General features: G+C 35.1%; 1 protein-coding gene across 5 annotated transcripts in view; it reads right to left on the bottom strand.

The window, feature by feature from the left end:
• Window positions 1–16,967, bottom strand: part of LOC110447174 (neurobeachin-like) — a 294,693-nt gene that overhangs the window by 258,186 nt on the left and 19,540 nt on the right. For all 5 annotated transcript variants that reach the window (XM_021492692.1, XM_021492694.1, XM_021492695.1 and 2 more), the window contains exons 2-13: window positions 12,507–12,611; window positions 10,100–10,226; window positions 5,784–5,884; window positions 5,142–5,237; window positions 4,333–4,454; window positions 3,526–3,652; window positions 2,827–2,946; window positions 2,402–2,548; window positions 2,108–2,164; window positions 1,242–1,382; window positions 803–865; window positions 523–599 (exon numbers count right to left, since the gene is read on the bottom strand). In XM_021492692.1, the coding sequence (XP_021348367.1) occupies window positions 523–599; window positions 803–865; window positions 1,242–1,382; window positions 2,108–2,164; window positions 2,402–2,548; window positions 2,827–2,946; window positions 3,526–3,652; window positions 4,333–4,454; window positions 5,142–5,237; window positions 5,784–5,884; window positions 10,100–10,226; window positions 12,507–12,611 (1,283 nt within the window). The remainder of the gene's footprint in view (window positions 1–522; window positions 600–802; window positions 866–1,241; window positions 1,383–2,107; window positions 2,165–2,401; window positions 2,549–2,826; window positions 2,947–3,525; window positions 3,653–4,332; window positions 4,455–5,141; window positions 5,238–5,783; window positions 5,885–10,099; window positions 10,227–12,506; window positions 12,612–16,967) is intronic.

Below are 16,967 nucleotides of genomic sequence, written 5' to 3'. Positions count from 1 at the left end.
ACTATTTTTGTTGACCTTTGTCCATGGAAGGTCCCAGCAAAATTTCATTGAAATTGGTTCAGGGGTTTTGGAAAAGAAGTTTTTGGAAATTTTTCGTCAATTTGACCCTTTTTGGCCCCGCCCCTCAGGCCCCTGGGGGCTTAGGACTAAACCGGCAACTATTTCTGTTGACCTTTGTCCATGGAAGGTCCCTGCAAAATTTCATTGAAATTGGTTTAGGGGTTTTGGAGAAGAAGTCGAAAATGTAAATTGTTTACGGACGCACGACGGACGACGGACGACAAAAGCCTATCGCAATAGGTCACTTGAGACTTTGTCTCAGGTGACCTAAAAACCCTATTATATTTACCACTTTGTTTACTGCCAAAGTATTTAAACTCCTATTCTACATGTTTTTCCCACCTCTGCGTCAAGTTGTCCTTCAGGTTTACATATAACCAGACATTTTATGTATGTGTAACCTTACTGTCACAGAGAAGGCAGTGATGGGATGTCTAAAATTGTCATTCATCACATACTTACCATATGGTGTGGTCTACCTCAGACTTGTCGCCTTTGTCCACAGGGAAGTCCAACTGACCGAAAAGTGGGAAAAACACCTACAAGAGAAAGAATAGATATATGAACAGCTATTGTCTTTAGGATTAAAACTGTACTGTATATATTTTTGAAGTTTTCATAAATTTTACAGTTTCCTGATTTCGAGGTCTCAAATTTGTTAAAATGAACTTAATCCTATTTGGTAGTGAGTATTAAATATTGATACAGGTAAATTCTTCAGAGACAAGTAGAGATTCCTCACCTGTACACCACCGAGGGAATGGAGCGTGCTGTGAATGGACTGGGTTATCACCGCCTTTACATCCTGAAACAACAACCACAGACGATTAATTCCTGTAGCTTCTATTTACATTCTCTTAATTTGTATAACTTCACCACTCTTTGTAGACTTATATCCCCTTTCCTCTATTTGTTTATCTTTTACAAATTTAAATTTGAGAAAATTAATTTATTGTCAATAGTCCTAAATCTATATAAGAAGTGAATATATATAGTATATTTAACCCCTCTCTATTATTATTTTTTTTGTTACAAATTTAAATTTTGAGAAAATTGATTTATTGTCAATAGTGTTTGATATATAAGAAGTGAACATATAAAGTATATTTCAGGCCCCAAACATAACAAAAATAAAACTTCCTTGAAATGCGAGTAGAGTTTATTGCGGAGTACAGACTGACCTGTGACATGAGGGCGTGCTGTACATGTACGAAGTAGGAGGGGTTTCCCTTGGGAGAAGATTCCAGACACAGCTGACTGTCACAGGCCATGGGGTTGTACATAAACAAGATACTGTTTGTCAGCTTCCCGTCATACACAAGCTAGAGAACAAGAAACAATGCCATTAAAAACACTAGGCCTGCAACGATATATTGTGTGACGAAATATATCCCGATATTTTGAATACAGTACCAAACAGTATTTTTGGGAGGTTATGATACATCTACAATATTTTCAGGATTTTGTCATTTCTGAATTTAGTCTACTTGTATCGGTTCTGGCATGCACATCGAAATACATGAATTGTGTGAAATCTATGCCCATTTTGGACCAAGTCTATCTCCAGTTGTAATATTGCCGTTTAAAATTTGCAACATATCTTTTCTCTTTGCTTCTTCTATTACTATATGTATCATGTATATATCTATCGTATTATGACCTCAGTATTATGATACACATCGTATCGTCATGGTAAGATATCGTTGCAGATTGCAGACCTAAAAACATATCCTTAATAAGACATTTTAAAAATTTATTACATTCTAAAATAAAGTGATATATATTTCAGTATTTTCATCAAATCAAGGTAAACAACAAATCCATCAACAGGACATCATCAAAATCACTTCAGCTTAAATATAAAGTGATTCCTTCTCAGTAATTTACGGATGTAATTAAATTAAAGTCAACGACAAATTGTGACTGGACAGACATAAGACCAATTAAGTCTGACCCCTCACTCCATTTTTATAGAGCCCGGGGAGCATAAAAATGAAAATACCAATCTTCCATGGCCACATTCACACAATCATTTGTACTACAATACCTTTTTGTTAATGTTGTTTCCAGTCAGACCACTCTCATTTTCAAATCTAAACTGACTCTGAAAAAAATAAAAAATAAAAACATATAAATTGAAATATTTTTTCATATTAGAGATTTGTATGTTTAGTCAAATTTGCATCATACATGCAGAATATTTATAAACTCTTGTGGTCTAACAATATTTGCAAACTGTATATAAACAGGATACATTTAATTAACTGAAGAGTTTAGATTTTATCAATACATTGTGTTTTTACTAACCAATCAGTCAGCTTTAACAGATTAGTATACACACCTTATAGTTAGGTCCTAGCTGGTAGATAGCTGCAATCTGTTGTGGGGATAGTGACTCACTAAATAGGTACACACTGGACATCTGACCGCAGAACATGTGGTCAGCCTCAACCTCTGAACTTGCTCCCAGAAAACACTTGTCGAATGGCTGGAAGGGCAAAAACGAAAGAGGTCAAGGTCATTCTCATGTTGTGGAAATATCAAGGAATGATAGAAGCTATACATCTTGTATTGCTAAAATATTGACAAGATTTTGTAGAATTTAATACTGTAGCATAAAGCCATTTTTTTAAAACCTGTTATGTTTTTCCCATTGTTTTGATTTTAAAATAAAATCACATTGAAGGTACAATATCTAAATTCTGATATACTTCAATTCAAAATGGCATGACACAGGTAAAAGACAGAACTGGAGAAAACACTTACATCACTTGTATTGACGAGCCAGGACATCTCTGTGTGGGAAACAAGCTTTCCGTCAACATAACACCGCAGCTCCGACTTACTCCAACGATTGTAGACATAGACTAGCGTCACCATGTACCACTGTGGAAACAAGGGAAACAACTCGGTTATTTGAAAAGAAACTATATTTCTTTCATAACAATTATGAAACAAGTTATTACAACTGATATTTATCACTCTTGTTGGCACAGGGGATCTTTATTTGGGAGGAAACCGGAGTACCTGGAGAAAACCCACGTGGTCGGGCAAATGACCCCCATACCTTTCAGGGAGTCGATACTTGTTGTGGTTTCTGATCTAATTTTGGTGCTTGGATTAAGAGACAACTACTTTTCATGCTCAGGGGTGTGAGAACTTCCAGCCTTGTAACTTTCACATTTAGTGCAAAACCCTCGCAAGCATCAGGTTTCACCAAATTTGAAAACCCTTTTGGGTGGAATTTCCACATCCTACACCACAGAAATAAAAGAGTCTTATATTCAATGTATCTCTGGTCATCAAGGTAATTCTGAGGCATCTCAAGAGATTTGTAACTAAGTAAAATATTTATGCATGATTAATCATCTAACAAAGGTGACAGCATGTGCACAGACAACGTAAACAACCTAAATCATGGAATTTGTAGTGTAATATTTTTGTATGGTTGTCATGGCCACTGACCTTTCGGGGTTGGAAATCGTGTTTGACACAGTGCTGGAATCCCTTTCCTTTCACCTTCATAGCGGTAAGTACGAGCGAGTTCCCCAGGAAGTTGGCTGAGTATCCAACCCCTTTATTTGTTCTGAAGCTAGAGAGTAGCAGTTGGTCAGTATACATACACACATATATGTAAAGTTTGTATGCTCAGTTTAGAAAGGCCTTCAATGGTCAGTGTTGAAAATCACTTGGTATTCAATACATAAGACTTTTGGTAAAAAAGTTTCATCAAATTTCATAAAAGTTAGGCGGATATTTTTTTTAATTTCTTTATGATTCACTAAACTATGTAAAATGCACATTTCATCCAAAAATTAAACAGGAAAGTCTTTCATCCTCGTTTATGTTATTATGTCATTATTCTTTGTTACACCATAATGGGTTTTATTTTATGCTGCAAAATCACTCATTTTCAAGGGTTTTTTAATTTCGCTGATTTTGTTAGTTATCTTCATCCAGAATTCATAGGTCCACGAAGTAATTACCAGTTTGATATAAAGAGATTCTCCATTTGAATGGGTACTTGTAATCCACGAATTCATGTAAAATGGCGTTTTGGAAAGAAATCACGAAATTTGGGCCCCATGAAAATATCTGATTTCACAGTTCTGTACTTGATAATTTCTAGCAATCCCATTGGCATGGTCACAACCATGTCACCAGTCCTTAGTTTGCATTCGTAAAAGATATTGGTATTCTGCCATACTTATGAAAACTATATATGGGAAACCATTAATTATCCTCTATGTAGAATAACTACAACAGTCTTACCAGTACAGGTATGGGCGCTCCCTCTCCACTGTAACACCGGTGACAGGATCAAGTCGCAGCCAACAGGAAAATGTCCAGCCATTCTGATACGGCCACGTTTTGATTGGTGGTAGACTGATATGCTACAATAGGAAAAACAGAGTATATTGTTACCAAACAAGATCATACAAACATGAGGATATAATTAAAGACATACTGAACGGCTCATAAAAGCACGTTTAAATCAGCCAGTCTATTTTCAAGGCAGCTGTAATTTCGAAATTATCTGGAGTATCAGTCATCTAAAGCATGTTTTTATTACTGGTTGTGAGATCTGTATGTTGCCAGACCTATTACGCCTTGCGTATTGCAGAGTTATCTTCTCTTGTGAGCAGGTATTGATTGTTACGTCATTGGTTTGTGTGAGAAAATTACGTCGTTTTCTCAAAAATTGATGACGTTACTCTCATAAACAAATGACGTAACAATCAATACCTGCTCATAAGAGAAGATAACTCTGCAATACGCAGACGGAATATTGGCAGAGCAGAAACATATACTGATAGAAAGAAGGGAATTTCAAAAAACATTCAAATATAAGTAGTAATAATTGTAATAAGCTGGTGTCTGACCTTACGCAAACTTCACAGTACGACTTCTACCTTGGGTACAAGGCTTGTTTTCAAAGCAGCTTTGTTTCTTAGATATATTTGACTGCAAGGAATCCAAGCCCTTCTTTCATGGCCAGTTAATTTTGGAATCAGACACATTACTAAGAGTTCAGGTTATCACTGTAGATTTTCTATCCTTTTGGAGTGGATGAAACTTACAGATCCTATTTTACCGGGGAAACTGAAAAACTCATCTGGGCCATCTCGTCGCGGCATCAGTTTGAGGACGGACAACAGCTTCACGGAATGTTGGGGCTGCGAAAGAAAAAATAGACTGTTTATACACCACAAAATATTGTACAGAATGATAAGATTAAACTTTGTAATTATCCTTGTTTAAATTTATTTTTTCAAATCAGTCTTATACAACTATCAACTGAGGAAATTTTACACATTTTGCCAACTTCATGACTCAAATGAAAATACCTGATGAATATTACAGTAAAATATTTATTGGATTTTGAAGAAATTTATAAAAGAAAATTGTATACCCATTTGATGAAAAATATTTTTCAGGAACATAGATTGTTTAAATCCCAACTGAAAATTTGACTGGGAATCCAAGTGTAAATCTAGTGGATACTTTGTTTGGATCCCACCGGGATTTGGGTAGAAGTGGGATAAAATTAAACCTCGGTGGGATCGATCCAGAATGTTTTGGAAATTATGACAGGCTGTCTGTCATTAACATCTGCTGTAACCATTGAAAAGAGACATTTCTATTGGTGGATTCATAAGGTTTTTCTTGACCAAGTACAACACAGAACATCCAACAATGTGTCTAGGCTGCTATATACTGACCCACTTGCCGTCCATGGCTTTGAGTAGACTGATGAGCATCTTGAGTTCCCTAACAGTGATACTGTAGGTAGCCAGAACACCCAGCATCTCCACCATCAGATCTGAAATGTAATATGGATCCTGATAAAAAAATTAATCTAAACAATCTTCCATGTGGTACCATGGAAATTAAATATCAAATTTCTGATAAAGCTAAATCTGGTCATATTACAACAGTTTTGCCCAGCCAAATTTAAGTGTTATGGAGGGGCATGGTGATACATCTACTCATGACCTCCTTTAATAGATCACCTGTGTTAACAGACCACATATATTTACAGATCACTGTGTTTACAGACCACATGTGTAAACACACAACCTTTGTTTACAGATCACCTGTGTAAACAGACCACCTCCATAAACAGACCACTTGTGTTAACATATCACCTGTGTTAACAGGTCATATGTGTTAACAGACCACATGTGTTAACAAACCACCTGTGTATACAGATCACCTTTGTATACAGATAACCTGTGTTAACAGACCATCTCAATGAACAGATCACCTGTGTTAACAGATCACATGTGTTAACAGATCACCTGAGATCACATGTGTTAACAGATCACCTGTGTATACAGATCACCTGTATTAACAGAATACATGTGTTAACAGAATATCTACCTGTGTTAACAAACCATCTGTATTAACAGACCACCTGTGTATACAGATCACCTGTATTAATAGACCACATGTGTTAACAGATCACCTGTAGTAACAGACCACCTGTGTATACAGATCACAACAGATCATATGTGTTAACAGAATACATGTGTTAACAGAATATACACCTGTGTTAAACGAACACCTGTGTTAACAGAACACCTGAACATTATGAGCTAACCCTTATAAACAGAGCACCTGCAAAAAGAGACCACTTTTTGGAATTCCTTAGCATAGCTCTCTTAAGCAGGCTTCACCCTTTCACAATCACATAATGGTTAAGCAACTATGCAGAGGTAATTTTATGAAAATCTAAGCATTCCGACACGCTTGGGATTTTTTGGAAAAAATACCCCAAAAAATTAGTTTTCGTCAATTTTAATATTTTCCATTTTTTTGGTGTGTGGCATTGTTCGGAACAATAACAACAATAAAAAAATGAAAAGAAGCATTGCTAATTAACCCTGCAAATATTTTAATTATCAAAAAATATTTAAAACACGTTACACAAAGTGTTTTTTATTGAAATTGTATGGATAAAAGTGATTAATTACAAGGTAAAAGCAAACAGGACACAAAGTTTCATACAAAAATAGTGGAAAATTGAACAAAATTTATATACACAATGGCTTTATAATTAATTTATTCTACATTTTACAATCATTTTGATCATGGTGAGAGTTGTCTTCCTTGAAAAAAATCGGAACTTTTTGCAGAGGGATAAAATCTACACAATGATAGTCATCTCTTTCAAAAATTATCAAAAATGATAAGACATTAAAATTATGATATCAAAAGTGAGAATTTATTGTTCTTTTGCACACTTTGGACACCATTCCACAGACCGCCAGCGCATGGTATATTTACATGTCAGGTACATATGTAACCCGAGGCTATCGGATGGCATGCCGTTCTCACGTGCACCCACACATGCATTGTCATATGAATCTTGATATTTTAACAAAGACTATTTTAACAGAGGCAGTGTCATTATAAAAAAAAGATTTACTCCACAGAGCGTAACTACCTAGACACCGAAAATCGTAATGACCTCGAGCTCATGAACTACTGTAAGGAAGTGAAAACACATCAGTCCGCATTCCATGTGCTTCATATACTGTATGACCTTCTTGAAGTTGTCTGGTCTCTTGTCAGTGTCTTTCCGTGAGTCAGTTTATGTCTTTGTATCGGAAATGTTATTTCTGAAGTACGTGTGATTATACATTTCCCATTTCAGTCTCGATATAGGGTGTTGGCATATCCTTAATACAGGTTTCATTGTAAATTAACTTCTTCTGGGTTGATTTTTTCAACTCTGGGCATTCAGTAGAATATCTTTTATTTCCTGAGCAAATTGGATATCATCACAAGTCTGCCCTAGTTTACAAACAACCTGAAGGTGGGGGAACTTCTCATACATGATGTAAGTAAGGGAGAATATTCTTACCTCGTATAAAATGTCTATTAACAGACCTACACATCAATAACATGCAATTGATTTTCTGACAATGTTGACAGTTTTTCATTGCATAAGTTGAAAGACATAATTCTGCATGCATAGCATTTGCAATGAATTATTGAAAATGTATCTTCGAAGTTAAGAAGCTCCTACATTTTGATAATCGTGAAACCGGGGCCCTAATATCAACAATACAGACACTTTTTCCTAAATCAGGTCAACAAATTTACCTAACATATAATCTTACCAGACAAATTGCATGTCATGACTCCAAGCCTTGTATTTCCAGAGAAAATTTTATTTAGTTATAAGAGTTTTACAAACTACAAGGTGAGCTAAGATTATGGATACATGTATAATTATGCAAGGCAATATATACTAGTGGGAATCTTAACCACCGGCAAGAAATGGATTATACTGTAATCAATAATTCTACAGCCAAGTACAGTTGTGAAAGCCAAAATGATCTGATTATGATCATCTTAAGCCGAGTTTCGACCCTCCTTTTGGCAATTGTAACTGTGTCACTGAACAAACTTTAATCTCCATCCCAAGGGGAACACCAGTTATTCCATCCGTTTGCAACCTTGAAGAAATGACACTCAAAACAGACTTGATAGCCTTATTCTGGTTCCACCCCTATATACTTGTATAAATTGTCACTGAACCAACAGTCCTCACCATCCCTGCAGAAAGCCAGAAAATCCATTTATTTGCAACCATGAAGACATGACTGACTTTATATAGCCTTACTCTGATTTTACACCTACAACATATACTTGTATAAAATTCGCCATTGAACAAACTTGAACCTTCATCCCAAGGGTGTGCTATACCTTTTGACAATTTGACATAAAAACTCTGGCATTCCCAACCAAGGAGAACACTATTATAAAATTCACAAGCTACGACCTTTCAGGAATAGATTTCCATTTTCAGATCTACTGAGTGAATTATAGATAGACGAATTATGCTAAAACCAGTATCGGTGTCTGCCGTTATTGAAAAATGTATTGATCATTTGCTTTTAGTGTTACAAGGTCTGTACAGTAAAATAGTTATTGTGAAACTAAAAATCTACCCTGTACCGCGTAAATTTTACTTTTGTCCTTTGAAATTTTTAATTCCAAAGTGGAGTGAATGTGATTTTGAATTCCTTAAGCTGTACTTGCAATTTTTATTAGGTAATAAAAGTATCCTGAAATGCTTTCTTTCTTTGGGGCATCCTAATTGGTATTGCTTTATTTGTTGTGGTGGTGGGGGGGAACCTTATTGTTTTTTGGTTTTTTTAAATTCTAATTCACTTTTATCTTAACAGATTACGGTGCTCATCTTTTGAATCCGTTTTGCTCCAATTTTGTTCCATAGGTTTCGAATAAATTTTGGTTAAATATTGTTAACGATGACTGCCATATACATATGTGCAAAATGGTATCATATCAATACGAGCAAGCTATGGTTTGCAAGAAGAAATGTATATATTTGGGACATCAATACAATTTGTTTTGTTAGACCTTTGGAGGCACGGTAGTCTAGTGGTAAGATGCCGGGCTCGTGATTGAAGGGTTGTGGGTTCGAGTCACGGCACAGCATGGATACTTTACTCTGCTTGTTCCAGTCTACTCAGCTGTAAATGAGTATGTGGTTAGGCAGTGCTACAATTGTAGAATGCTAGCTGTGAGCGCCGAAATGGCAGCACCGGCTGTATACTCCCCAGGGAGTTGAGAAAGATATTGGCTGGTTGCAAAGGCCCTATAGCCCTATAATTTGTGAACCACTTTGAGACGACCTACGAACTAGGTAGTGATAAAGCGGTATATAAGAACTTCAAATTATTATTATTATTATTATTTGTTAGACCTGTTTACTAGATATATCTTATTCTCAGAATGCGTATTTTATTCATAGTGTGCCAGGCATACCAGAACAATCAGAGTTCAAATTTCCGGTAACAAGATCCTGGTTTTCTGTGTGCATTCAGGCATCATATACAAGGGACTACACATTGCACATTTTTGACATATGAATAGGGTGTAGTATGAGTGTCAAAGTGCAGTCATTACACCAAATGTGTAGATAAGTATGCAAACGTAGATACAAGGGACCTTGGATTTCGTTTAGGTGAAATGGACTGGTGTCCATGAGTAGTGGACTGACCAGCTATGACGTCTTCGGTGTCCTTGAGGAGGTTAAGTGCGTGTTCGATCAGCCCTACTTCTGTACACGCCTGCAGGTTCCGGCGGCTCTTCTTCAAAATGGCTGTAAACACACTCCATATCTCTGCCTGTAACACATACATTGATATCTGATATTTAGGATAGGATCTTTGGCATATGTTTGTAGGTGACTTTTGTGCAAGTTCTCATTAAACATTTAAAAAAAATCTTTAGTCAAACACATTAAGGTGTGAACAAAGAAAAGAATTTCAAAATATGTGGATATTGAGCTTCAGTGGGAAAAGATGAGTCTTCCAATCAAAATTCTGTTTTGCCAAATGCTCTTAAAAATGAAAGATTTTATTTGCATAAACATGTCTATAAAGTGATACAAAGTCTGAACACATCTGGTATAATCTGAAAGTCAGAACTAACTACAGGGGGGAATCGTTTTGGATCATCTACTAAATATGTCAAGCTTGAAAAAAAATCAAAACAAAACATTCAGAAGTACATGTGGGTGAAGAAATATAATCACATTTAAGTATTTCTGTGTATGTCCTCTGAGTGTTGTCATTTGATCTAAGCCACAAGCATATATGTTTTTATTTGTTTTTACGATTTTGATGACTATTTAAGCATCACAGATGCAACATAACCCCAACTTGTAATTAAATCATTGAAGGTTGGCCTGGCCCACCTCTGAGGATCCTCATATCAGTTTTACCGATAATATTTTTAATTACAATTTATTAATCTGACTAATTCTTGATTTATTCATTGAAATTTATTGATGCAGAAATAAAAATATCATGACAAATCCTCTTTAATCTTATAACACTTCAAGTCACATGCAATGTTAATCTGTTATAAAACCAGTTAAATATGTATAAAATCATAAAAAAAAAAAATCAACAAAGACTATCACTGATGTTTCAGTCAAGTGACAAACATCACAGGGCGACAGTGGCAGCAGGCACAACCAGTCAATAAATTGATATGTAGCTGTTACACTATATGACTCATGATCCATCAGCCGTTTATGGTTCATTTCCACCTGACCTTTTAATTTTGTACGGCATCAATCTAGAAGCTATTTCCAGTTCTATTTATATGCAGTGCTGGAGGTCCATGTAAATGCTGTATTGATTTTAACAATTTTTCTATTCCATTAGTTTAATTTTTATGGCCACAATTTTGCAACCTCAGCAAAAGCATTGTATACTGTGCATATAATTTACACGTACAATAGTGAGCAGGCAAACATCGAACTGTTATTACCGACCTTTCATTGTCGGGCAAATCGAGGTTTCATTGTTCCATTTGCCAATAGTATAATCCTTAGCTTCTTAAATTGTTTTCAATGTTTCCATTATAAATAACAAAGATTAGATTTTTACATTGCATCTTATGTCTAAAAATGTTCAAATAACTTTGAATATTTCACCTTTCTCAATGTGTACCTTGATCAGTAACTATGATTGGACTTTGACATCTTGATTGGACCCCTGCAGTTAATATCTAACATTGACATCTTTGTTTTACCTGGATGTCTTAATTTGACCTTGACACCTTTATTTGACCTTGACACCTTTATTTGACCCACTTAGTTTTAATTTGGCATTTTATTTTTATTGGACAGTAGTTTAAATTTCACCTTGACAACTTGATTTGACCCTATTAATTTTGAACTGACTTGACAATGTGATTTGACCCTATTAATTTTGAACTGACTTGACAATATGATTTGACCCAATTAGTTTTCATTTTAGCCGTGTTGTAATGATTTGACCCAATTAGTTTTGATTTTAGCCGTGTTATAATGATTTGACCCAATAAGTTTTGATTTTAGCCATGTTGTAATGATTTGACCCAATTAGTTTTGATTTTAACCTTGTTGTAATGATTTGACCCAATTAGTTTTGATTTTAGCCGTGTTGTAATGATTTGACCCAATTACTTTTGATTTTTACCTTGTTGTAATGATTTGACCCAATTAGTTTTGATTTTAGCCGTGTTGTAATGATTTGACTTTGATGTCTTGATTTAACTATGGTGGATTTGATTTGATAAATTTGATCTCTATAGATTTGAATTGATACCAATATCTTTCATTTGACAGCATCAATCAGTCTTGACCTTAAACTAGCCCTAAATAAATATCAAGCTCATTTCATTACAATTGTTCTGATCTAAGCCTGTTTGATGGCCGTTAGCTTTGATCTTGAATGGTTTTGATATTACCTTTACAACCTTTGATTCAAACTGGAGTCATTTTGATTTTGATTTAAATGTCATAAATTTTGATCTGACCTTGAAAGGTTTTGAGTTGACCTTGAATCATTTTGATTTTGATTTGAATGTCATAAGCTTCAATTTGACCTTGAACAGTTCAAATTTGACCTTACCTGCAGTGTGACAGGACAATTGGTGAGGAGTCGAAGTGTGTGAAGAATATTCTGTGGCTCCTGGATGATGAAATTACTCTCAATGTCAAATTCTTCTCCCACCAGCTGAAACATACAACAATGGAGATCATTAAAAGAGGCAAAAATTTAAGACCACTGTGTAAGAGCTATACAGCCATGAAAGGCACAAGGGGAGATAATCATATTTTAAGGGGAGATAATCATTTAAAAGGCCAAAGGGGAGATGATCAAACAAAATGTTAAAGGGGAAGCAATCTTAATATTTAAGCTGAACTTCTCTGATGAAAATTAACAAAATCTCTAGAATTGTCAATATACAAATTCAATAAGAACACAAAGATTATGATAGAAATTGTGTACACACATCTTGATGTACAAATATCATTGTTACATTTGATGTTTTAAATATTAAATCGGCATGGTGCTTTATAAATCAAATTGTCTTGCCTTTATTTTTCTTCATTTTTTCAATAATTTTTAAACTAGAATTCCACGGGAGTGGATGTGTCGCCTGCTCAGTGCTTTTAGTAAGAAAAGTGTTTTGGCTTGAGTTATCACATAAACAGATTTGCCAAAACACGGAAAGTTAAAACTCGACAGAAAAACCTGTAATATATGTTGAACATTATTGCATCTAGCATTACCGTACAAAAGTTGAAAGGAATTGACTAAAAAAATAAAAAGTTCTTGCATTTACTACACAATGGCCCTATTTGGCAATAAAAGGGGCATAACTCCACCAAATAAATGGACGTAAACTTCTGAGATGCAAACTTGTCTGATCTATATTGGTATGCAATATGTGTACCAAGATTGAGTTAAATCAACCCAAGGAAACTCAAGTTATCGCAAGAGAACCTTGTTTTGGACAACACAACTTGAATAATTTCAAGAACAATTCAGACATTTAACGCCGATGACGACAAAGTAATACCTATATGTCGACTCGCGTTGCAGGCGACACAAAAATGAGCATGTGATTCTTCATGTCCCCGACTCTTTTCGGATTTTGAACAAAAATTGTTGAGGGAAACTATAAAAACATATAAAAATTGAACATTGGTTAAAAATTACACTAAAATTGATCACATCTGAAGATTGAAACCTGTGAAGACGCTGTAATTATCAGATTATATTTTTAACCTAAAACCTGATGAAGACTCCCCATTACATAACCAGCACTGAAGGGTTTACGATAATTACCTGACAAAATGTTATCAAATCGCACACTTCTTAAACAGCAGAAAGACTTAGTGCCATTAAATTGGCAAAACTGACAATTTAACACCGTTCCAAGATTGTTTTCTTAAAATAGAATGCATGTTGGCTTGCACACATTCTAGTGTGGGAGTGAATTATTCAACATGTCTTTCACAGTCCCTCAATGTAACTCTGTCTAAAATAATTACATCACAACGCTACAGCTGACAAAAGATTGCACAAAAAGTTGACTTAAAAATGATTACAAGCTAACATTGATTTTTGTGAAGTGCAAATAGGAATTTATTGGCCTGGGATTCTTGACATTAAATGTTAAAAAAATGTGAGGAACAAACCCTTAACATCTCTCAATAAGTCATTTCCTTTACAGAGCCATGGTTCTTAACAGGCAATGTCAACTTTCTTATTTAAGGTGGAGAGTCCCAGCAGTCTGTTGTATGTAATGAAAAAGAGTTCCAATTTGTTTGACATTTAATCTGACTTGGAGTCGCTTGCCTATTTACTAAATAAGTTATAACTATATATGATATTCCTAATACATCTTCACCACCGGGATTTAAAGCACTGACCTTCTAGTTATAAAGCGGGAACCTTATGCACTTTGCTACCTTTCGTGATAATTTTTATTCAAACTCCTTCTGCAACATTTTTATGAATAATTTCAATATGTTCTAACTCCCTAAAAAGGCTTGCAAACTATAAATGTCTTTAGACAAGAACAAAAAGGAAATGAGATAAAATACACAGGTAACTTATTTGTCATGGCCTGTTTATACAGTAGAGACGGATGTACTGGTCTAACTTAACTCATTCACCCCTAAGAACACATTTGAACTCTTCCAGTTCACCTTCAGTAAAAATAATTTGAAATTTAGTGATTCCTCAAGGCCCTACGTATACCGTACATCATGCAGTCCTTTCATAGGATTTACAGTGAATAACAATTTAATTATTAAAACAAGTGGTGAAAAGTGATGTTTACAGATAGTCAAGTGGTCTGAATTGTCAAATTATTCAATTGTCATATTTTCCGGTTTGTCAATTTTGTCATGTTTTTCCAGATCGAGTCGAGTTTCCTGGATATTCAACTGCTGTGATTTTTTCCCCTCAAATGGTCCAGATTTGTAGATCGTAACCTCATAAATGAAGGTCCATTTGTGCCCTTGGCCCAATAATCAGAGGAAACATGGTCAGTATAAATCAATTTCAATTCAGTTCTACTAAATGTGCCATAAAGATTTCGGACTTGACAGCTGCTAGGCCGGCTACAACAGACGTGAGAGAGTACTGATTGCCAAATCTAACATCTCAGTGTGAACCTGTTTCTGATTCGTCAATCAAAACGAACACTTGCATGGTAGTATTCGACGAGAGTAACGGATAGTTTGGCATGGAAATTCTGGACAATTTCTCGGAGGTGTCAGAGATAAGACAGTTGTAATAGAATGGTTGTTATCTAAAACCACAAGGGAACTGAAAAAGGTCATCATTTGTCAAGGTTTACTAACAACCTGTACGCAATCAATAAAACAATGACAAGACTCGCGTGGCCTCCTCTTCCGATAACCAATTAGCTGTGTTTACCCTCAAAGAGTCTCACGGCTCCTGAATGTCAATATCAGGATATGAATATTGACATCGACCACCAGGTACGTTTCACTTTCAGGACTTCAAATTACACCAGTGTTGCTTGTAGTAGGACTTGAACAATAATGTCATTGATACTTCGTATCAAATTGGATTTGACGGAATCATATTTTCAATAGGACTTGAAATTAAAAAGCAAAATATTGTTGAAAGAACACTCCTATGTTATCACTGCTCGAGTTCCAATAGAACTTTAAATAAATCAAGATACCCTCAACAGTTGACACTAACGTAATATTATCAGTACTGGAGTTTTAAATTACAGTAGGACTTCCAAGTTATATGATTTAGGACTCTCAGAAGAAGAGTCGAAATGTTAAATGTGAATCACCCTGAAACGGAGTTTCAGCATATTACAAGTATAGTGGGACTTCGAATTAAGACACCAAGTATTCTAAACAGGGGATTCCAACTTTATCAGAGCTTGAATTTCATTATACAGTAGGTCTTAAAATTCTACCATTTACTCCGGTAACTTTGAAAGAAGTTAAGAAGCATGAGCTAGGACTATAATGCTCACGCTCACATTTTCTGAAATGACCTTGACCTTGTTGTCGATGCATGCTCACGATAAGCTGTTTGCAGTCGAACAATTCGTGATTGCAGGCTACGATTTTTAACAAACGTGAAACAGATTTTGTAATGTACAACTTTTGAAGTCTTGTTTGAATCCGTTTTTGTATCCTTGATGGCTAGATATTGGCATTCAATTGATCACGGGATGTGGTGTATTGTACAACCAATCCGTTTGGAACTAATGCTGTTTGTGTTTTTGGTCCTTTAGTTTAATGGTTTAACTTTGATGTTTTTCTTTTTTTAACTTTTTCTCTACAATGTTGTTTTGTCTCAAAATAACTGAAATTGTAGATGAGCTGTAAAACAAAAATCCAATAATCGCCAAAGCTTTCATTGCTCCAATCCCATGGTTTTAAACATTTATTTTTTGGATAATTTCAAATTCAGATATATATGTGTTTTAAATAACCTTAAGGTATACATTCTCCCGAGTCAATAAATTATCATTTCTACCCTGTTCGCCCATGATTGGAAGTTATACTTGAGAATCAAATCACTCGTATAGACACGTATACACTTCCTATTCTTACATCACTCATTGGATATCCTCTTACCACGACACAGATTATAGGATAAACACAGCTGACAAATACAACAATAAATAGAAATCAAGCTTTAACTTATTCACCCCTGAAGACATATTTGAACTCTTCCAATTCAAAGGTTGGAATAGTTCATTATGAAATTTCAGGGGTGAATGAGAGAAAATTAAGTAAAATACTGTAATAGATTTGAAAAGCCAACTTTTGTCAGAATGGATACAAACTCGGGTGATTTATCTTTGGTTCTTACATCCAAAAATTAGTCTTCCAAATTTAAAGATAGTGTCTAAACGAATGTCTATAACAAATATCATTGTAAAACATATCCTGTCATTATGAAGCTCAAGTTTATTGAATTTGTCTCATGAATATTGATGTGGATATTATATATTTTTCCTACCTTTTACTGTCTGGGGGTGATTAGTTTCTTTATTGATAAGCATTTTCGCTCTGG

The sequence above is a fragment of the Mizuhopecten yessoensis genome, unplaced genomic scaffold (genome assembly GCF_002113885.1).
Source record: "Mizuhopecten yessoensis strain PY_sf001 unplaced genomic scaffold, ASM211388v2 scaffold3229, whole genome shotgun sequence".
NCBI lineage: Eukaryota > Metazoa > Mollusca > Bivalvia > Pectinida > Pectinidae > Mizuhopecten > Mizuhopecten yessoensis.
Note: the sequence above shows the minus strand (reverse complement) of the source record. Positions and strands in the feature narration are given on the sequence as shown.